The sequence below is a fragment of the Biomphalaria glabrata genome, chromosome 4, assembly GCF_947242115.1.
Source record: "Biomphalaria glabrata chromosome 4, xgBioGlab47.1, whole genome shotgun sequence".
In the NCBI taxonomy this organism is placed as follows: domain Eukaryota; kingdom Metazoa; phylum Mollusca; class Gastropoda; family Planorbidae; genus Biomphalaria; species Biomphalaria glabrata.
The window spans coordinates 7,689,496-7,713,043 of record NC_074714.1 but is presented as its reverse complement, the minus strand read 5'-3'; the positions used below and the strand labels follow the sequence as shown (position 1 = coordinate 7,713,043).

General features: G+C 37.2%; 1 protein-coding gene across 2 annotated transcripts in view; it reads left to right on the top strand.

The window, feature by feature from the left end:
- The window catches only part of LOC106056511 (neurogenic locus notch homolog protein 2-like), a 35,551-nt gene extending 21,196 nt beyond the window's left edge, over window positions 1-14,355 (top strand). For both annotated transcript variants that reach the window (XM_056026044.1, XM_056026045.1), the window contains exons 14-18: window positions 2,287-2,422; window positions 7,946-8,020; window positions 9,373-9,436; window positions 10,601-10,659; window positions 12,647-14,355. In XM_056026044.1, the coding sequence (XP_055882019.1) occupies window positions 2,287-2,422; window positions 7,946-8,020; window positions 9,373-9,436; window positions 10,601-10,659; window positions 12,647-13,414 (1,102 nt within the window). In that variant the 3' untranslated portion in view covers window positions 13,415-14,355. The remainder of the gene's footprint in view (window positions 1-2,286; window positions 2,423-7,945; window positions 8,021-9,372; window positions 9,437-10,600; window positions 10,660-12,646) is intronic.
- The last annotated feature ends 9,193 nt before the right edge of the window (window positions 14,356-23,548 follow it).

Sequence of the window (23,548 nt, the reverse complement as noted above, 5' to 3'; positions counted from 1 at the left end):
AAAATGTGTTTTGTTTCTTTTAGCTGAATAATAGATGAAGCATTTTATTATACGTCCTAAGTTCGTTATATGCAAATGTTGTTTTTTAACAAACTGTAAGTATTGTTTTCATTAATTTAATACAGTATTTAACAGAGTCGTATTTATTACTATGCATAGTGTTCTTAAGTAGAGGTAGCCTATTTTACTGCGTTTTTTTTTTACTGAAATACACAAATGGATCCCTATCTATAAATAGCAACACCTTTTTGTGTATTCGGTGTAGATAAAGGAAAAGTATTGATAAACGAAACATTTTAATAAACCAAATAATTATTTCTTTTATTTATTTTTTTTTGGCACTTTTCAGTACAGAGTAAAATCAAAGTTCCAATCGATTTCGCTTGCAGCATAAAAAAAATTGCATTAATTATTTTGAATCAGAAATCTATCAATTCGGCGTCTTTGATGCTGTTTTTTGTTTTATCTATTTGATTTCCAAAATGTCTTCCGCTCTCTCCCAATCTTTCTTTGTACATTATTTCCCCAACTTCATATTGCTTGCTCTTCTTTTTCTCTCATGCTGAATTTTATTACCTATTGAACGGGATATTGACAATAAAGGCGTAAAAAGTGTGATTCACCTTTAAGTGTCAAAATCCCTATCACAGTTTCTCTGTTATTTCTCTGTTACATAACATAATACATAATGATAATGAAACTAAAGCAAACATTCTAAACAAATACTTTGCATCAGCATTCTCAGCCCCAGGAGACAAAGACATATTACTGAATTTGAACCAAGTAGACAACATAGAAGATATAGTAGTACAAGAAAATGGAATTCAAAAACTATTAGCCAACACCAAACCAAATAAAGCTTCTGGACCTGATGGTATTCCAGCTAGATTACTCAAAGAACTAAGTAATGAGCTAGCCCCAGTGTTCAAAATACTCTTTCAGGCTTCACTTAACCAGGGCAGAGTACCAAAGGACTGGAAAGAAGCTAATGTCACCCCCCTATTTAAAAAAGGAGAAAAATCTGACCCAGGGAACTACAGACCAGTATCACTTACCAGCATCACATGTAAAATCCTAGAACACATAATATGTAGCAACATCATAAACCACTTAGACAAACATAATGTCCTCACACCATACCAACATGGCTTTAGGAAATATAGATCATGTGAAACACAACTAATAGGACTAATTGATGATTTTTCAAAAGGTTTAGATAATAGTGAACAAATAGATGCTATCTTACTAGATTTTTCTAAGGCTTTTGACAAAGTTCACCACCATAGTTTGCTTAAAAAATTAAAATATTTCGGCATTAATGGTCCACTGCATCAGTGGATTAAAGACTTTCTGATAGGGAGAGAACAAACTGTAATAATAAATGGCTCTAAATCAACACCGATAACAGTAAACTCAGGTGTACCTCAAGGTACAGTCTTGGGTCCACTACTATTTTTAATTTACATAAATGATTTACCAAATTGCATTAGTTCAGGAACAAAAGTCAGATTATTTGCAGACGATTGCATAATATATAGAACAATAAAAACAACACAAGACACAGATATTTTACAAAGAGAATTAGATGAATTACAGAAATGGGAATCAAATTGGAGCATGTCTTTCCACCCAGAAAAATGTCAGTTGTTAAGAGTAACAAAAAAACAAATTAATTCCACTTATCTTATTCATGGCAAACCAGTATCACAGACTAAAAACGCAAAATACCTAGGTGTTATAATAAATGAAAAACTATCATGGAATCCACATATTGATGAAACTACAAAAAAATCAAACAAAGCATTAGGATTTATTAAAAGAAATTTCTATAAATCAAATAAGAACATAAAACTAAAATGTTACTTAACCTTGGTTAGGCCAATAATAGAATATGCATCCTCCGTTTGGGACCCCTCAACTCAAGAAAACATTAAGAAACTGGAACAGACACAAAATAGAGCAGTGAGATTCATAACAAACGAATATTCACATTTGACTAGAGTAACACCTTTAGTAAAATCACTAAATTTAGAAAGCCTTCAGGACAGAAGGCTCAAAAGTAAAGTAGCAATCATACATAAAACACTGAACCATAATCTTCAAATACAAAAACAAAATTTAATAAAATACTCTGAAAGACACAAAGATAAAGGCACATTCCTCGTCCCATATGCTAGGACAAATTTGTACAAATACTCCTTCTTCCCTAGCGCTATTAGAGCATGGAATGGGTCTGTATTATATAAGATAAGATAAGAAGATATTTATATTTTTATTTCTTTCTAGAATGTATACTAGCCATCGAGATAAATGCCGTCTGCAAAAGTCCAGAGTGACCATGTCCTTCAGGAACCAGTTGTACCTGGAGACTTCTAGAGGACACTTACAAGAGATGGTGGAGAATCAAATCAATATCATCTCCGTGAGTTCTGAATCCCTAAATGTGTCATTACCATAGACATAAATAAATATAGACTGGCCGATAAAAGAGTTTTATGAAATGAAAATTTGTGACTTGCAATTTTGTGTACTTTATTATACACCAGTGTAATTTTGTTTAATCTCTAAGACAACTTTTCAGAATTCGGAAATCCGACAACAATAGATATAGGCTACATGTTTTCAAGTTACAAGAAGTTTTTCCTTTTTCCAGTCTATATCCATCTATGTCTATGGTGAATTATTCCATATTAAAGTTCGACAATTCATTTTTAAAATAGTTGACTGTAAATAAAGTTGTAGGTTATCTCCCTTCCTTATTGTCGCAATCAAATTTATGAAATAGTTGTGTTTTTTTTTTATTACAATCGTTTGAATGATCTTAAGCCGTGGGAACTCTTCTCTGTTAGAATTGTTTGTTAGAATAAAATAGACATACCCAGACCTCGCAGAAACAACCTTTGTTTCAAAAATTGTAAGCAAATTTAAATCTAGGCTATATATATATTTTGTATTAACTCTATCTTTTAGAATGACATTGCGACATCGTGTGGTGAAATAGTTGCTATTTGTTTATGTTTGTGTAACGTCGTGAGAATGTGTTCACAACATTGATTTAGTGTGTTACAGTCCAAGTCTCTTTCGTCAGTTCATGTGTCGTTCTAGTTTAATAAAGCCTTGTTTTAGGTTACTCTTCAGTGTTCCTTTATTTCTTATTACAATTTATTAAACTAGAAATTTTCAATTCCATGGATCTATGTGCCTCACGTATCTTTTTTGGATTTTCGTTCAACACTATTCTCAGTCTGTAAGTAAAAGTAGTAATACAAATTGAACGTCTATTTAGGCCAAAAGAGCTAGACATAGAGCCTAGCTCGCCATCGGCTGCCGAGAAGTGGCTGCACTGGCTCAGAACATTTGAGAATTTCATCTCCTCAGTCTCTCACTGCGAGATTGACAAAAAGAAATTACTAGAAAACTACGTTTCTTCGAGCGTATTTCAGTACATAAGTGAGTGTACAACGTTCGAAGAATCAATCAAAGTTCTACAAAATGTCTACGTGAAGCCTAAAAGCGAAATTTTTGCACGGCACATGATAACTCTTTGTCGACAAGAGAACGGACAAACCGTTGACTCCTTCCTACTTAAGCTTAAAAGTATGGCCAAAGACTGTGACTTCAAAGCTGTCACCGCTGAAGAACACAGAGATATCTTTGTAAGAGACGCCTTCATTACTGGACTGGCTTCAAACAGCATAAGGCTGCGACTCTTAGAGAAATCTACTCTAACTCTACAGTGCGCCTATGAAGAGGCAAGACAACTCGAATATGCCCATAACCATGCCATGGCGTATTACATCCACTCTGAAACTCCCTGTGGAGCTAGCGCCGACGAGGAGAGCCTTTCTCCAATGACAAAAGTAGAACACGAGGTGAGTGCGGCGACTAGTAAAAGATGTTTCTTTTGTGGAAACAGCCCACATCAACGCTTTAGATGTCCGGCCCGTGACGCTACATGCAACTTGTGCGGTAAGAGGGGCCATTTCCAGAAAGTCTGTAAATCGACCAGACAGACACTCAAATCTACAACCTCAGCCATAGTGAAAGCAGATGATGACACGTCTCGGACTACAACCGTTGGATCTTCCTGGGCATCGACACCAGCGTCCGGTCTTACTAAATCTACTATTTCAATACTCGTCAATGGAGTACCATTGAAGGCTCTCGTAGATACGGGGAGCAGTGAAAGCTATATATCTTCTTCAATTGCTAAAAGGTACAAATGGAAATTAGAAACGTCCAGAAACAGAATCTACATGGCCTCTACACATCTTTCTCGCACTACTCACGGCCATATTTTCGCTAAAATAAAGTACAAAGATGAACAATATGAAAGTGTTAAGCTCTCACTACTAGATGGACTAGTATCTGATGTAATCTTAGGGCTAGATTTCATCAGCCAGCACGAAAAACTGATGATCCCATTTGAAGGAAAACGAAGCACTCTCCAGGTCTGTACGCTGAAAGCTGCACGAGTTGAAGCCCCTCGCCTCTTCGCTAATCTGGCTCCTAACTGCCATCCCATAGCCACTAAATCTAGAAAATATTCTATGCCTGACTCCAAATTCATTCAAACTGAAATCAAGAGACTTCTATCTGACAAAATTATTGAGCCTTCCACGTCCCCGTGGCGAGCCCAGATAATTGTAACAACGAATGAAAGGCACAAGAAGAGAATGGTAATCGACTATAGCCAAACCATCAATCGATTCACTTACCTCGACGCGTATCCCGTGCCAAAAGTGGATGAACTGGTGCAGGAAATATCTAAATACTCAATGTACAGTACATTTGACCTCAAAAGCGCTTACCACCAGATACCTATCAGGGATGATGAAAAGCAGTACACGGCGTTCGAGGCTTGCGGAAAGCTTTATCAGTTTTGCCGCATTCCTTTTGGAGTGACAAACTGAGTCGCCGCATTTCAAAGGACGATCAACACAATAATTGAGGAGGCAGGGCTACAGGACACGTTCGCTTACGTGGATAACGTTACCATCTGCGGACTTGACTCCATTAGCCACGACCAGAATCTACAGAGATTTCTCAATGCCGCTAAAAGGTACGGTATCATCTTCAACAATGATAAAAGTGCTATTGCGACTAATAAAGTATGCCTCCTAGGCTACGAAATCTCACAAGGGCAATTAAGACCAGACCCCGAAAGATTTCAAGCATTGAGAAACCTACCTCCACCACAAGACATGAAATCACAAAAGCGGGTGATTGGACTACTGTCCTATTATTCTCAATGGATCCCAAATTTCTCCAACAAGATCCATTTATTGGTGAACAACAAAGCCTTTCCTCCCCCTGAACAAGTACAACAAGCTTTTAAACAGCTAAAACACGAACTTGAAAACGCTGCTGTGTCGACGATAGACTACAATCGACCACTAACAGTCGAAACAGATGCCTCTGACATTGCGATTGCCGCCACTCTTAATCAAGACGGCCGTCCTGTCGCCTTCTTTTCAAGAACACTCACTAATAGTGAACGCAGACACTCAGCAGTGGAAAAGGAAGCATACGCTATCGTAGAAGCCCTGAGAAAATGGCAACATTACCTTATCAGTAGACCCTTCACATTGGTTACAGATCAACGCTCAGTGTCTTTTATGTTTGACCAGCAGAACAAGGGCAAGATCAAAAACGAAAAGATTCAAAGATGGCGACTGGAGCTTAGTTGTTTCCAATATGACGTCGTATATCGACCCGGGAAACAAAACGCTGCGGCGGATACCTTTTCAAGGAACCACTTTGCGTCAGCAATGACTGGAGAAGACCTTAAACTGTTACACAACAACCTCTGTCACCCAGGGGTCACGAGACTCCTCCATTTCGTTCGGACCAAGAACTTACCTTTTTCCTGCGAGGACGTCCGCAAAGTGGTAAATCAATGTAAAACTTGCGCTGAACTGAAGCCTAGATTCTTCAAACAGTTTTCAGGCACCCTCATCAAAGCTACCCAACCATTTCAGAGAGTAAGCATTGATTTTAAGGGGCCACTCCCATCTGCTACTCACAATAAATACTTATTAACAATGGTGGATGAGTACTCACGCTTCCCATTTGCCTACCCATGTCCCGATATGTCCTCATCCACTGTCATAAAGTGTTTAAATCAGCTGTTTTCCTTAGTTGGGATGCCAGAGTACGTCCATTCTGACAGAGGTACGTCCTTTATGTCGAGGGAGGTGCAATCCTTTCTGCACGAGAGGGGAATAGCTACAAGTAGAACAACCGCCTTTAATCCCTCAGGCAACGGACAAATTGAACGACTAAACAAAACTCTATGGAACGCTGTTACTTTAGCACTGAAAGACCTCGATCTCCCGATCTCGAGATGGGAGCTTGTCTTAAACCAGGCCCTATACTCGATTAGATCATTACTATCTACGGCAACAAACGAAACTCCACATGAGAGAGTTTTCCGGTTCAACCGAAAATCCTCCTTCGGGATATCTATCCCCACTTGGCTATCTAGCCCAGGTAGAGTGTTGCTGAGAAGAGAGAACCGATCTTCAAAGTATGATCCTCTCACGGAGGAAGTCGAATTGCTGATGTGCAACCCCCAATATGCTGTCGTACGGTTGCCCAGCGGTAAAGAGGAGACGGTCTCTCTAAGACGCTTGGCTCCCACCCCCTCCCCATCCACAACAACAAGTGAACCTTCGTTCTTCCCTCAGGGTGAGGATAATGAATATCCTCCAGAAACTCAAAACACGGAAGTACCAGTCAACACCCCTACGGTGATACAAGAAAGGAAAGAACCCCTGGTAGGCTCTGAGGACCTCCGAGCGCTTCCTCTTGAAAATACCCCACTTGACGCTCAGGAACTCACTAGTGACTCCCAAACTGTAGAACAGGATAGTCAACCCCGTTACAACTTGAGAGAGAGAAGAACCAGACCGAACTATAGAGTCTAGAGTTGTTCCTTTATTGCACTACATATGTTCTACATAAACTGGCATTGTTTATCTCTTGCTACTGATATTAGAGTTTACTTTTCACTGACTTACGTACATGTCTACTTACTACACTATTTGTTAATATTTAAAACAGAAACTAGTAATTGTTTATAAGTCATACAACAGATACTGGTTTTTAGGTTTCTTTGCATCACCATTCACTATTGTTTACAAGAGAAATTAATATTTCGACACTATTTATTGATCTATTGTATTACAGGCACTGGCATTCTCTTTTATTTATGCTATTGGCCTACTATATTACTATACTTGCTATTTTAATTCTAGGCGGGGTGAATGTGGTGAAATAGTTTCTATTTGTTTATGTTTGTGTAACGTCGTGAGAATGTGTTCACAACATTGATTTAGTGTGTTACAGTCCAAGTCTCTTTCGTCAGTTCATGTGTCGTTCTAGTTTAATAAAGCCTTGTTTTAGGTTACTCTTCAGTGTTCCTTTATTTCTTATTACACATCGGGACTAATTAAGGAGTTACTATGAAGCTTTCAGTGTTACATTTAAGCTTCCAAAGTTATCTGGATGTATTGTTGACGAAGAGTTGCCATGAAGGAATGTGTCACCCTGTGAAGTTCTCCCTCAATGAAGATAAAGGTGCTTCTGAAGGAAGAGTTTGTCTTATTGGCTGCATTTATCAGCAACTGTACACATCTTCAACTTGACTTTGAAGTTTTCCGACTTTCCTTTAGACATGATGATTATAGTGTCCTAGCCCAGGATGGCAGGGGAAAGTGGCGAATTAGGGTTCGAACCTAGACCCGTGCTGACGACAGTCCAGAGCGCACAACACATGACCAGGCAGCCATCATCTGGTTGATAGGGCTTTCAAAAATCTTAGATTTGTTCTACCCCTTGTCTTTCTACCTTGCTTATGACCCAATCAGTGAATTGTTTATCCATGTCTATGTATCGTTCAAAGTATGATATCAGACGAACAATGCAGATACTATCTCTTCAGACAGGAACTGTTCCACACTATGCGACTGTAGATGAGATGCGAGAAAGTCAAACGGAGTCAAACTCTATGACAAAAGTAAGTTTCTCCAGAGAATGTTTACAAACTCAATAATCACGTTATTTACTGGAGTTGGCATTTGAAATGTATATCAGAAAGTCTAATGTTATTAAATGTTAGTTGCTGGAGTTAGTTAGTGGAATAGAAGTGTTCCTGTGTCTGTTTTTTCTTTGAGATCGATGTCTTGTGTCTCTTTTGCAATGGTAAAATGTTAAAAACCTGTTAAGCTCTCTTTACGATGTTTCCAGAATAGGTTTGATAGTAATAGTTGTGACTATAACAGTAAACTTCAGGCTCGTGAGCCTTGGCTGGCTACTCACCTAGGAGAAAGAAAACTCTACACCCAAACATGGTAACGGCTTCCTAGACGACGCTGGGGAACAATCAGGAGTCGGCAACTTTCAAACAGATTGCAAGACACGGTGTTACACTCTGCCAGAGCCTGCGATGCCGCAGATCTCAAACTGTATCACCACTTGCCGTTCCTTTGGGGAGATCCGCTGCCTGGAGTGTGGGCAACATCGTTCGAACCCAGACATTTATCTCATTACCATGAGATGATCCATAGCCGTTTTGCGACTGAAGGAAGTCATAAATAATAGTTTTGTAGAATATAAATTTTATTGAGAAAAATGAAAATTGCAGGCACTTGGAAGTAGACATCACATCTTTCTCTCTCTCTCTCTCTCTCTCTCTTTTTCTCTCCCTCTCTATCTCCCCCTCTCTCTCCCCCCTCTCTATCTCCCTCTCTCCCTCCCTCTCTCTCTCCCTCTCTCTCTCCCTCTCTTTCTCTCTGTCTCTGTCTCCATCTCTCTCTCTGTCTCCATCTCTCTCTCTCCCTCTCTTTCTCTCTCTCTCTGTCTCCATCTCTCTCTCTCCCTCTCTTTCTCTCTCTCCCTCTCTTTCTCTCTCTGTCTCCATCTCTCCATCTCTCCCTCTCTCTCTCTTCCTCTCTCTCTCCCTCTCTTTCTCTCTCTCTCTGTCTCCATCTCTCTCTCTCTGTCTCCATCTCTCTCTCATCTCTCTTTCTCTCTCTCTGTCTTCATCTCTCTCTCTCCCTCTCTTTCTCTCTCTCCCTCTCTTTCTCTCTCTCTCTGTCTCCATCTCTCCCTCTATCCCTCTATCCCTCTCTCTCTCTCTCTCTCCCATTAATCATTTCATCCGTCCTCATGATCCACATGATCAGTCTTTGGTTTTTTTGTTGTTGTTGTTTTGCTCGCCTTAGCGCCTTCTTTGAAAATCTGATTTTGCTTTATGTTAATAAGGCAAATTATGAATGTTTACTAGTAAAAGTGTTGGCCTTCTCTTATACTCTCGTATATGCTCTTATACTCTGTTCTTAATGAGACCATTCTGTTTCTTCTCTTTAGTTTGATGCCGAGTGGAAATCTGAAGTTGGGCCACCTGAGTTGAATGCAGTCACTGTTCCCAGGGGTAAACCAATATGTTTACTAACCTTGTGACCTTGTAATCTTAGTGTCCTAAGGAAACCATAGGTCAAATTGATAACCTTCCAGAGGGCTTTGATGCTATTTTAATAGTCTTCTATAAGGCTATTGACTACCAATAGAAGGAAAGATAGATATACCTCAAGGAAATATATTAGGCCAACTAAAGTTTCTAATGTACATAAATGGCATGCCTAATTACATTAATTCAGTTAGACTATAGGCAGAGGATTTCATAATCTATCGAACAATAAAAAAAAAACACAATGTAATGAAATTAAACAAAGACAATTAAGAGTTACAGAATTAGGAATAAAATCAGAGCATGTCTTTCCACTCAGAAAAATGAAAATTAATAAGAGAAACAAAAACTTAAAAATAAAAACTACCTGTTTTATTTATTTAATATAATCCTCACAGACCGAAGGATCAAAAATATGTAGATGTAATAATAAATGAAAAGTTATTATGGTTTCACGTGAATATACTAATTAAATTTCCAAAAAACAAATAAAGTATTACAGTTTATTATGAGATATTGTTACAAATCAAGAACATAATAGTTAAATAGGGCCTACTATTTAACTTTTGTTAGGCCATGGTTAGGCCAATATTAGAATGTGCGTCATGCCTCGAGTAAAAAAAAAAACTAGAAAAGGCGCAAAATACAGCCATGAAATTTATAACTATTGAATATTCACATATGACTAGAGTAACATCATTGGTAAAATCACTAAATTTAGAGACACTTCAGGACAAAAGTCTAGGAAGTAAAGTAGCAATATAATATAAGTATAACATTGGACCATAAAAAATACAAAAACACAACCAAATTAATGTCCATATACTGGGGAAAAAAATATGTACAAGTGCTCCTTCTTCCCTAATGCCGTTAGAGCATGGAACGGGTTGCCTGAATCAGTCAAGAAAACCAATGACTTAGCAGAGTTTAAGTATCTAATTAAGATACACGACTAACATGTATACTCTTATGTCTTAATTATCTTTTTGTAAGGAACGTCTCTATATTATAAGATAAGATTTTAGAATAAAAAAAAAACAAATTGAAAATAATTTGAACAGCGTCTGGCGTTTGATGATTAATATGTCTGTAAATGTTAATGAAATGTGTGTTTCTTTTCTATTCCAGGGAGACCATCCGGGCTTGAATCAGACACTGCGAGACATGAGAGTGTCTTTTATATGACGGTGAATAACACTTTAGTATCTTGTCTAATTCTATAGGACAAGTCCTGGGGTATGGATTCCGGACTTTCGTTCCTTGACGTCCTGCAGGACGTTTGGACAGGACGTAGTAATCTTTATTTCTGAGACAACGTCTCAAACTTGATAATTCAAATTTAAAACTTATAAAGATTCTTATATTCTCGAATTCATTATGGTTCTGTGCTCACTGAGTATCTCTTTGGTTAGTATTGTTACGAATCTCACTATCCAGGCTCTCTGCAAACTGCACCATACACCACCAACTTAAAGAACTTGACAACTCAGGGCTCCAAAGTAACGTAACACTTTAATAGTTGAATAAATAACAGCCAATACTGTACAATTGGCAACACGTACATTGTACAAATATCTCTCCGATAACACCGTACCGCCGTATCAACTCTTGCACTGGCCTCTCCGTCTCGTTCCGGGCTTGCACTGGGTTCAACAGTTCAGGACTGACTTCACACACTGGGCTCGTTGTGTCGGACTCGATCACAGACCAAGATCAAGACGCCGTTCGTCTCAACTGTACTTGATAGTACTCCGCACTGAACCGTCGTAATGCTCCGTACAGAACCACACCGCTGAACTGTGCTGTAGTCCACCGTGTTCTGAACTTTTGTCGTGAACCTCCTTTCTGAACCGTCTTGACTGCGACACCTCCGCTCTTATATAGGGTCCCTACTGGCCTTCTCGAACCGGACAGAACGCCGCTCGACGTTTCTAGGTGGTCAGATGACTACAACTCTCGTGACGCTCCTGAGCTCTGTTCACGACGGCGATCCTTCCCTAACTATCCTGTTGACACTCGACTCGGCTGACCGTCTTAGCTCGTCACGGTTGACCGCTCGTCTAGCGCTGGCCTGGGGCGATTTGCGTCGGCTGACTACACACACACCACTACCCCCATTTGTGCCACCACCAGGTTTATAACAGTATTGTACGTCAGGAACGTAGAAACCAATTACTGTAGAAACAAGCCCTGTATATTGACTATGACTGTATTGTCAAGAAGATATAGAGTTGGTATGACTCAAGACCAAAAAAATAATAATCACAAATAATAATTACAGCAGAAAAAAAAAACACTAAAAATATAAGGAAATAGATTTGCACTAAAATAAAACCCAACAACAACATAGTAGAGAAATCTGCTTTGTAAAAAATTCGACCTACAGAGAAAATAGAATCTACTAGAGTAACCTAAATAGACTAATTAAAAAAGCATCGCATATCACTCGAACACAGCTACCATCTCTTGAAGATATTTTTCATGAAAGATGCCTTCCCAAAACACTCTTGATTCATAAAGATAACTTGCACCCATTAAACCACTGTTACATCAGATCTGAACGAAGTGGTCGTCTCCTTTCCATTAGGACTAAAACAGAAAGATTTAAAACCTCCTTCATCCCACTTTCGGTCAGAGTGTTACGACTGTATTTCCCGTCAATGAGAAGTACATTTTGTTCGTATTTGCATCTATATTGTTATTGTACAGTGGTTACGCTGAGGTTGTCAACTGTAGTCAAACTAAATTTCCATTTCATTGGATCAATAAAAATTATCCCTATCTTATCTTATCTTTATTAATAAAAAAAAAACAATTTGTCAATTAATTACTAGTAATTAATTAGTTTGTCATACATTAATAAGGAAAATTAATCCTTAAGTATTCACAGTAAATATGTAGGATTTTGTCCCATTAGATAAATGTACACATTATTTCTCCAACACCCGTTTTCGGATCAAGTTGAAACTTTAACACTTATTTATTGTACTTAACATAACATGAATCAAATTTTTTAAAAAGTTACCAATTATTCAATTAGTTAGTAATTATTTTGTTTGATGTCTAATAAGAGAAATTACTTCTACGTTAATTAGAGATATAGCTGTAAGTGCAGCTTTGTTTTTTTAAAAGATTTTTTTTAATTTTGTTTTTTTTTTCTTTTTTTTTTTAAAGCATCCTAAGAACATGTCGTTGGCTACATCAAAACAGAGGAAACCAGCGGGTGGACAGAGTTCTATGCTTGCAGGTAAACAGGACTCTCTGGCTACAGGTAAACAGGACCCCCTGCCTGCATTACCACCTTGTACTTACTACAACGACGGCCTGTACAGCAGCCCCGCATGTCATCTCGGAAAGACGAAGACGAGTAGAGTCAGAGCCCAGGCAACATCGCAACCTTGTGACGGAGCCCAAGGGCCGTTGAATCCTGAGGAACTCTACGTAGACGTGGTGCGCCGGAGAAAGCTCGGCCACCCTCGCAAGAGGACTCGCAGTCTGGACGATAAAAGTCTGTACAAGAAACATAACCCACGCGGGCGCAAGAGGTTCTCGGATGTGGACCGGAAGTATAAGCACCTGCCGTACATTGATGATCCGCCTTTTCACGAGACCTTACTGCTTCCACAAATCCCTGGTACTCTACTGCACCCACAAACTCCTGGCACTCCACTGCATCCACAAGCTTCTGGCACTCTACTGCATCCACAAACCCCTGACACTCTACTGCACCCACAAACTCCTGGCACTTTACTGCACCCACAAACTCCTGACACTCTACTGCATCCACAAACCCCTGACACTCTACTGCATCCACAAACTCCTGACACTTTACTGCACCCACAAACCCCTGACACTCTACTGCACCCACAAACTCCTGGCACTCTACTGCACCCACAAACCCCTGACACTCTACTGCAGCCAATCAATGTGCCTTCTACGTAATATAACCCTAATCTATTTAACGTTCACTTCTGTATATACTAACGTTCGTTAAAGTTTGTCTTCTTTGATTTGTCTGTGAACCTGTTCAAGTCTGTCAACAGATAGTCGAATAGCAGCAACACTATTGGATGTCGATTAGCACGCTCGAGCTCTAATCACACGAGAAGTAAGAACGAAATGAGTTGATTTTCTTAATAGAAAACCAAAGACCATCAACAGGAAGGCTCCATTGAGTTACTGAAAGTCACACATTAATGCTACAGATTATGTATATATATATATATATATATATGTATAACGTAGAAGCTGGCTTGAATCTAAGGAAAATTAATTATCTGTATCGTTTACAATTATATCATCTCGACTTCCCTCATGGTTACAGTGGACTATTTTTTACATTTCCGTTTTAATTTTAATTTTTTTTAAACTTTCTTTTATGCATGAACATGCTCACTTAACACACGTATGGTATCTTTATTATTTCTTAGATAAATCCACTGTGTTAGAGTCTCCAACATACGCAGTAGTAATCTCGATTCATTTTTTTTTTATCTGGTGAAGATTTGTACGACATTACTGAAAACAGGTGCACTCTTGGAATCCTTCATCCCATTGTTACGTGGTGCTCTGTATTGTGTATGAAATGTGAATGTAATCATTATTAGTGAATAAGAAACAAAATGTGTATAGCATAACATCAGTAGCATACAATTCACTTTTGTCGTAAGAGTGAGAAATAGGATGATGTGAGGTAAAGGGAAGTAATCATAGAAATGATGTCACACATATTATTCTCTATATGTTTGCTGTACTGTAGCTGCTCATTATTTCGGTTTAAATATATCATTGAAGGGCTATGGTGTTCCAATTCATTGAATGTTGCTTACTCGATTTGTACATGTCATTGTCAATATTCATAGAATAAATAATTATTAAATCAAGTGTATGTGTATGATTGTTTATTTCATATGAAATATATATAGGCGTACCATCTTTGACACTATACATATATTATATCTTTGTATATCATATACAAGCACGTGTGACTCCAAGTGTTGAAGCCTTACCTATAGTTTTTACGATTTGTTCACCCTGAAATTTTGTTCTAATTGTAAATTGAACTTTCTGAATCAGAATCTAACTTTAGGAAACGTGCATAAATTCTTTTTTTTTCCAATTCACACTAACTTTGTCCATACTGCTTTATCTGATAACAGTGGCAAGTGGTGACTTCATTGTAGTTTGTAATGAACGCAATGTATACTCTGGATTGTAAAGCCTGTCAGCACTACGTGTCACGTGAAGGTTGTTTGTACGTAAAATCAGCGATTCCCATAACATCATTGTCAACTTTTGATAGCTTTGTGTAGTCCCATGTACACAATAAAGTGATGCCGACCCAACGACCCGCAACTTCAGCCCGCAAGTCATTTTCGAACCAAACTTTTTTTGTCTAGTAGACCCCCCCCCCCTTGTCATGTAGACCTCCCGCTTAGCTAATTATACAACTTTGAAAATTCACAAACTTCAAACTGATTTCTAAGTCATATATATTTATTAATGAAATTAAAATTCAAAACTAAGCAAAATAAAATGTTACGTGACATGAAATCACAAAAAAAATATATTGTAGAGCGCTACATTCTAAATACCATTTCGATATTGAACATCAGTTTCGTTGGGTTTAATATTAAAATTTCTCGGCCAATGACGGCCATTATGCCTTTATTTTTTGTTTGTTTGATTGTTATTCTCTTTTTTGTTTTTGTTTTTCATTAGAAGATGTTTTGTAAAATGTTTTACATATTTCGGATGTTCCTTCAGAATTGAAGATAGTTTACTTCCTAGTTCAAACCTCCCGCAGGACGACGGGGGATGGGAGCGGGCAGGATTTGAACCCTCGACCATCGATAAATCCGAACGACAGTCCAGCGCGCAAACCTCACGACCAGGCAGCCATCAAGATTGTCAATTTTGAAACCTTTTCAGACTAGATATAAAGATGGAAAGACAATTAGCAGCTTGATAGTGATCGTCCACGTGTCTATTCAGACCCAACTATCTTATATTAGTTTCGTGTAGACTGTAGACAAAAAAAATGCGATTTAAATAAGATTTTAAAGTTCGTGTGAATAACAAGGATTAAACTGTAAAAGAGTACGTAAGGTACAAGTCATAAGCTCATTCCATTAAAGAGAAATGAAATTTAAAGTCTCGACCTGTTCCAATAAGATCCACTATCGTAGACCCTGTTGAGATTTCATTGATCTCCAATTTATTTTTTACGCGGACCCCTGCAAGTCGTGATTGATCGCTAGGGGTCTCTATAGAACACTTCGGACTTTGGGAATCACTGAATTGTAAACAAATGTACAGTTTAAATATAGAACACTATTTTCAGAGATCATTTAAAAGTTGAATGAATAGGTTTCTTTGTTTCCTCCAAACAAATGGATAAATGGAAGTTTGATCTGCGTAGGTCTAAAGTTGCACTATAGAGCTTGAAATGCGAACCTTCAATTGTTAAGTTGAAAAGAATTTCAGATTCTCAAATCTACAAGTGTCTTCTGTACATCGTGGAAGTTATATTGTGCTGGTAAACAATTGTATTTTGGGGTTTGTTCTCTTTATGCTTAGTGATGTTCGACCGTTTAGGTTTAACATTTAATTAAGGCCTACTCAAATGAACAAAATATACATGTGAACATATTTACATACGTCGACATCCTGATCTGGTGTAGAGAAAAGGTAATATTTAAAAGGCAATGGTAACACGTATTGAATTGGTGTTTTAAAAGTGGTTGAAGCCAGGTGTTTTGAATTTGTATGAGCTAGTATCTAACATTATGTTCCTTAGTACTCCTTAGCCATAGACTTAGGCCTTAATCCTCCACCAAATTAGGCGGCAAGCTGTCTCCATAGAAATCAGTCTCTAGCAAAGCTTGCCGTCTCTTCCCTAATGGTGTTCACTGCCTTAAGATCCTCGATGAAGGTGAGGTCATCCCTGTTTGCATTTTCCTCAGTTTCTACTTTCATTTAATGCTATCATTGAGGCGCAATATTCATTCTATCGCAAACTTGAAACAAATGACGGTCACTATCCCCCACCTTAGTCAAAAGTTATATTTATTTATTTATAATCTCTTACTGGAAAGTTTTGCCTTCGTATGTACAACATTGAATCCTATACAATGTGTCTCAATGTAATGTTCAGATTCAGACTAAGACAACAGTAAACATGTTATTCTAAATGCGGTTACAATAAAATAGACAAATAGCGCAATACATTTAGGTTAACTTTAACCTAGCAATACGTAGTTGATTCAAAACGTGGATTGGAAAACTTTCTGGGAACAAAGTTTAAAACTTGGCCAGAAGCATTAGAGATATCGCACCGCCCTTTCCCCTCTATTCATCAATTCTCCAAAGACAAGTTATAAACTTATAACAATAAACAATCAAAGGCCAAGAAGTTCCAAAGCCTCAGTGTAGAGTCCTCTAACATGTACAAACAAGGATCAACAATTTGCTCACAGTTATAGTGCGACGGTTATGTCCAACAATGTTACATTGTGCAGATACGCACGACGATGTCTCAAAATGTAACTATGTAAAACTATGGTAGCAGTGTCTCAAAATGTAACTATGTAAAACTTTGGTAGCAGTGTCTCAAAATGTAACTAAGTAAAACTTTGGTAGCAGTGTCTCAAAATGTAACTAAGTAAAACTTTGGTAACAGTGTCTCAAAATGTAACTAAGTAAAACTATGGTAGCAGCACTGGCGGATCCAGGGGGGGGGGCGGTAGGGGCGATCGCCCCCCCCCACTCGACCGACCCCCCCTTAGGGACGAATTATAGTATAGAATTCACACAATTTGTATGCGAATTTATTACTTATGTTAATAATATATACTAATTATTTATATTTCAACCTATTTTTAGATTATTTCCCCCCCCTTCTAGTATTTTGTCTAATTTGGTAGGGTCGGGAGGGGGTGATGGCATCAATCCGCCCCCCCCCACCATAAACTTTCGAGTGGGGGGGGGCGGTCTTATTTATTTGTAGAAGTCACAGTTTGCTAACAGAATCAATTAAATATCTATATGATTAAAACTTGTTATTGGTATTTTAACCGGTCTTTATATAATTTCGTTCACCTGTTGACCGATCGGAAGGGGAAGAGAAAATACCTCTACCGCCCTTCCCATCTTTGAGTGGGGGGGGGGTTCTACTGTTATAGAGAAATCATAGTATGTGAACAAAATTAGTCGAATATCTATATAATATAAACAGGTGGAAGTGCGATACATTTAATCCCCTTCCCCCCATCGGACAAATCAATACTTTTCTTTTTGTATTATAGTAAGAAATTACAAAATAAAAAAAAATCTGTCACTAATATAATTTATATATGCTATAAAGTAAATTCTTATATCGAGTCGCCCAACCCCTATTCTTTAATGCAAAATGCAATCAATAGCAGAAATTATAAAAAGGAGCGAGAATTAATAGTTTTCATTTTACCGCCCTTGCCCTTTCCAGACAGAGTTTGTGTAATTTGACATGAATTTATCATAACTATTTTAAGAAAGACTTTGCTTTGGAAAAGTTTTAATTCAAACGAAATTTTTCAATATAACAGTCACGGTTGAGATGAGTTCAAAAGCCAGATAATCATTTCCTAGTCGACTTTTTCCAACCTTTACTCTATCTCATATTTTTCTAGTTAAATAAATTTAGAACTATAACTCGCAATGTATACTGGAATTTTATTGAATATTATTAATCGAATTTTTTTTTTCGGCGCCGATCCTCAAAACCTTAATCTAAATATGTGGGGTATCTAATCTTTTCAAAGAACAAATCGATTTTATTTGCAATGTATTAAGGGACTATAAATTCATATAAGAATATTTTTCTCATTATTCAAAAGGCCCTTTATAATAGAATGAATAATGAGCTGTAGGGCACGAGAATGCGTTATTGCAGTGAAGAATACCAGAAAACGCTTTTAGCGTCGAGGCTTCACCCCGAACCTCACTGATAAATAATAAGGTGTAGATGTCAGGAGAATGCGTTTCAGCCGTGAAAAATGCAAGCAAACGCTTTTGGCGTCGGGGCTTCGCCCCGAACCCAACTAATAAATAATAAGCTGTAGATGTCAGAAGAATGCGTTTCTGCAGAGAAAAATGCAAGAAAACGCTTTTGGGCGTCGGGGCTTCGCTCCGAACCCCACTGAGGAAGCTTACAGCGCTCTCCCAGACCCCCAAGCTTGCAAGAGAAAGACTGTTTTTTTTTTTTTCGCCGAAGATTGAGAAACAGTCTTATTTTATTCTCATATATCGAATATATATATATATATATATATATATATATATATATATATATATATATATATGCTGTAAGCACGTTTATGCATAGGGTTAGGGTTTACTGGGCGTTAGGGTTAGGGTTTGGAAAAAAAATCGCCCCCCCCACTCCAAAGTTCTGGATCCGCCAGTGGGTAGCAGTGTCTCAAAATGTAACTATGTAAAACTATGGTAGCAGTGTCTCAAAATGTAACTATGTAAAACTATGGTAGCAGTGTCTCAAAATGTAACTATGTAAAACTATGGTAGCAGTATCTCAGTACTTAGCCAAGTAAAACTTTGATTAGCTATGGGTTCATCTTATAACTTATTTTTATTAGCTTATGTTGTTGTTTTTTTTTAATTACAGGTCAAAATTCTACTGTTTACTTTTATTGATATATCTGATACATTTAATACAAATACAAAACATTATAACTGATTCCATATTGTTACTATTCCAATTGCCACTCTCTGAGATAGTGTTGACATTATTGCTAAATACTTTTTATTTAGTTAGTCTTATCTTAGTCTTATCCTATCTTATATAATACAGACGTTACTTCAAAAAATAAGATGATTACGTCCAACACGTAATGCATTCAGTCATGCAATTTAACCAATGACCTAAATTCTGCCAAGTCACTGGTTTTCCTGGCTAGCTCAGGCAACCCATTTCATGCTCTAATAGCACTAGGGAAGAAGGAACATTTGTACAAATTTGTCCTAGCATATGAAACGAGGAATGTGCCTTTATCTTTGTGTCTTTCTGAGTATTTTATTAAATTTTGTATTTGAAGGTTGACAAAAAGGAAGTACAACTTTAGCGTCCTTGACATTGTATAATGTATTGTGAAAGTACAGACCATGAATACTAGACACCATACGTGTAGTCTGTTGTAAATTACATTCGAGCCATGGGACAAAAGTCTACACTTATCAATTTTGATTTTTTTCCCAAGGCCAAACTTAATTTCTTTGCGACAACCTCTTAAGATACGTGTATTGTCTCAAGTATATAATTGCGTGGTGTTAATTGCATAATGACACTCATTGCTACACTTTAAGAAATGGAAGTGGCATTGCTGGTGACGTATCCTTCACTTAGTGATCAAGAGTAAAGTTGGTGAGGTACTTTGTAATTGAAACGAACTCGCTACTTCCGTTAGTAAATTTTGTAGAGTTAACTTAAGTGAGATATAGACATTTTAATTGAAGCATTTTAATGATCTGTATCTTTCTGGCGTTTATTATGTTTGTTTGTTTTTAACATTATGAAGGAGACAAACACAAATACTTGTTAAATTTCGCGATGTAAAATTTCGGGTGGTATTTTCTAACATGATCATTAGCCTACGTCTTAGTCCAAACCTCCTGCAGGGTGTCAGAGAATGGTAGCGGACAGGGTTCGAACCTGGAACCGTCGTGATGATAGTCCGAAACAAATATGACACGACCTTTCTGACCTTCATAAAATTAATTAAATTTTTTTATAAAATTTATAAATAACGTGAACATATTTGGAACTCATGGAAAGTTTAAAACAAAATTAAGACCTGAATGTCAGCCAGAATTTAAGTGTTCCTAATAAGTTGACTATATTTAATAATATTACTTTTTAGACGGAGCAAACTTTTAAATGCATCCCCCCTCCCAAAAGCAATCTTATCTTATACATTACAGACGTTACTTCAAAAAAGAATATAATTAAGTCCTACGCATTTCATATGTCAATGTAGTCATGTACGTTAATCAATGACTTAAGCTCTGCTAAGTCGTTGGTTTCTCTGACTGAATCAGGCAACCCGTTCCATTCTGTAATCTCACTGGAGAAGAAGGAGTAATTGTACGAATCTGTTCTAGCGTATGGAATAAGAAATGTGCCTCTCTTTCTTAGTGTCTTTCTGAGCATTCTAATAGGTTTTGTTTTTCTATAAGTAAATTATTGTTCAGTCTGTTATGTTTTAGAGCTACTTTACTTTTTAGTCTTCTGTCCTGAAGTGTCTCTAAGTTTGATTTTTCTAATGGTGTTATTCTAATCCAATGGTTCCCAAACTTGCTTGACTCGAAGACTCCCTGGAAGTCGTCGTAGACCACTGGGGGTCTATATAGACCACCTTGGGAATCACTGCTCTAATCAAGTCTGAATATTCATTTGTTATAACTCTCTATTTTGTGTTTGTTATAGAGCAAGGAGGGCCTATCCAAATGAGTGGGGCATTTAGGAGCCGCCTCTGACTTTAATTCACATGTATTTTTAATTTTGAAATTAAAAAATCGACGTAATGCAATATTTACTAGGGAAAAAAAAGAAATATATAAAATTCTGTGTTTTCCGAAGAAATGTTTTTGAAAGGAAAAATGATTCTGTTTGGTGTATATTGTTTTGTTAAAGTTAAATTAATATTGTCCGACTTTAAAAAAAACTGCACTGACAAGAGGGGTGGTAATATCCCGCACGAGTTCTGAAGTGCAGGATATGATATGATCTCGTCTACTCAAACCCACAACACAATGTATTGGATAAAGCACTTTAATTTTAAAGGACAAGGGGGGAATAGCTGAAATGGTTTCGGAAATGTATTTAACGGAAAATTGGTAGGCCCTTTCATGTTGGCTGGGGCTGGTCTACACAGGCTGACCGTGACAGCGTCGAAAATGCTAGAAAAAATAATGAATGAGTGTAGTGGAAGTCTAAGAATTATTTATTTAAGTTCTAATTGTATTTATTTTTAAACTTTTTTTTTAGAAATCCAAATAAGTAATTAAGCCAGTAGAAAGGTTTGGTTTGATCATAGACTTACATGGTGATAGACTAAAGATTTATTTTTCATAATTATCTAGAACTGCTTATTGTTATTTCACGTCTGCTACAATGATATGTAAAACCTTGACCTTTGCTCACTTCTGCTTAGGATCATCTGTCTAGTTTGATTATCTTATTTTATCTTATCTATTAAAGGCTTTACGCTTGAACTTGGCTTGGCTTGGCTACCTAGTAGGGGGCTCGAGGTTCGACACCCGACTCGGGCAGAGTTGTGTTTACTGAGCGCCTAAAGGCAGCACGGAAAACCAACTCCTAGTTTGTTTGTTTTTTTAATAATAATAATAATAATTACTTCCTAGCATTTCATGTGTCAATCGAGTCATGCATGTTAATTAATGACTTAAGCTCTGCTAATTGTTAGTTTACATGGCTTAGATTTTTGTATTACAAACCTTGTATTAACTGTCTCTGTCTTGTGTATCTGTCTGGTACAATTTTTGTACACGTCATTTCTCCCACACCCAATCTCGTATCAAGTTGAAACTTTGCATAATTATTTCTTGTACCAAAGTAAACATGAATTAATCACAAAACATTAACCAATTATTTAACTAATAATAATAATTGATAATTAGCCTAATATTTGTTTATATTTGGTAGAACATAGTGATAGTTGACAGAACACACAATGACAACACACCATCCATAAAAACGTCTGTGTGTGTATGCGTCCCAGAACTGTTGAACTTTACTAGTCAATAAAGACATTGACCTTCAAAACTTCGGAGATCGGGCATTTCGTGTGAGATGTAAGCCCATGTGGATTGTATGACTTAAAATGTATGCGGACTTTCATGCGAGTAGGGCAGGAAAAAGGAAAAGCAAATGAAAACAAGAACTATGAACAATTTCTGAACAAAGCTTTTACATTTGTCAAAAACATTAATGGTTCTTGGAAACTTCGAGCTTCCATAGAAACTAAAGACAGTTCTTTCGAAAGAATCCCAATATCAAGGACTTCGATTATGTCTACAATAAAAGACAATACCCTAATGAGCGTCAAGTTTGCACAATTTCTGAACATATTACATTGAATAGTGTCAATGATCATGAACTATATACAATTTCTCAATAACCTGGACTGTTCAACAGTATTATATGGTCTGGATGTGGATGGGTTAAAAAAAATTGGTAATTGGCAGAACATTTTGATAATTGGCAGAACATTTTGATAATTGGCAGAACATTTTGGTAATTGGCAGAACATTTTGATAATTGGCAGAACATTTTGGTAATTGGCAGAACATTTTGATAGTTGATAGGCCTCGTCCATGAGACTCTTTAAAATACACTCTGCCAATAAATGAATACAGTTCAGGCATCACACTAGAACTGTGATCGACATACTGCGGCCCGCGACCTATTCCGGCGTACAGAAAGGTTTAATCCGGCCCCCACATGTTTTGTAAATATGATTAAAAAATTTTAAAAATGTTCCTGCTAATGTAAACATTAGCTTTCAATACGAGTTGGAAACTGAAGAGAAATATGAATGTAATGTTTATAACTCAAGACTTGGTGCGTCAGCTGATTGGAAATTTGCAATTGCAGTCAACAAAATTTGAGTTCCTCTATTCAGCTTGCAAATTATATTGGCGAAAACATCAAAAACCTGGGTAGACACAGATCTCATAAACGGCTATAACAATTTTCCTATAAATTTGACTGTTGACGTATATCTTTCGAAAAGAATTACTAGCTAAATGGCCAAACCTGGACAGCTCTAGTTTGACCGTTACAATAATAATAATAATCTATAGTTTTTAAAAGTATTATAACAAAAAAAAAAATAACTTAAATTTGGCTAGAGGGCTAGAAAATATTTATCTTGAACAGAGTACGTGTTAGGATATTTCTTATTCATTCAAGAGTTTAATACATCTATAGATGTTCAGGAACATTTTGCGCATTTCCCAGATTTAAAAAAAAAAACGTATGGCCAGCCAAAATTTTTTCTT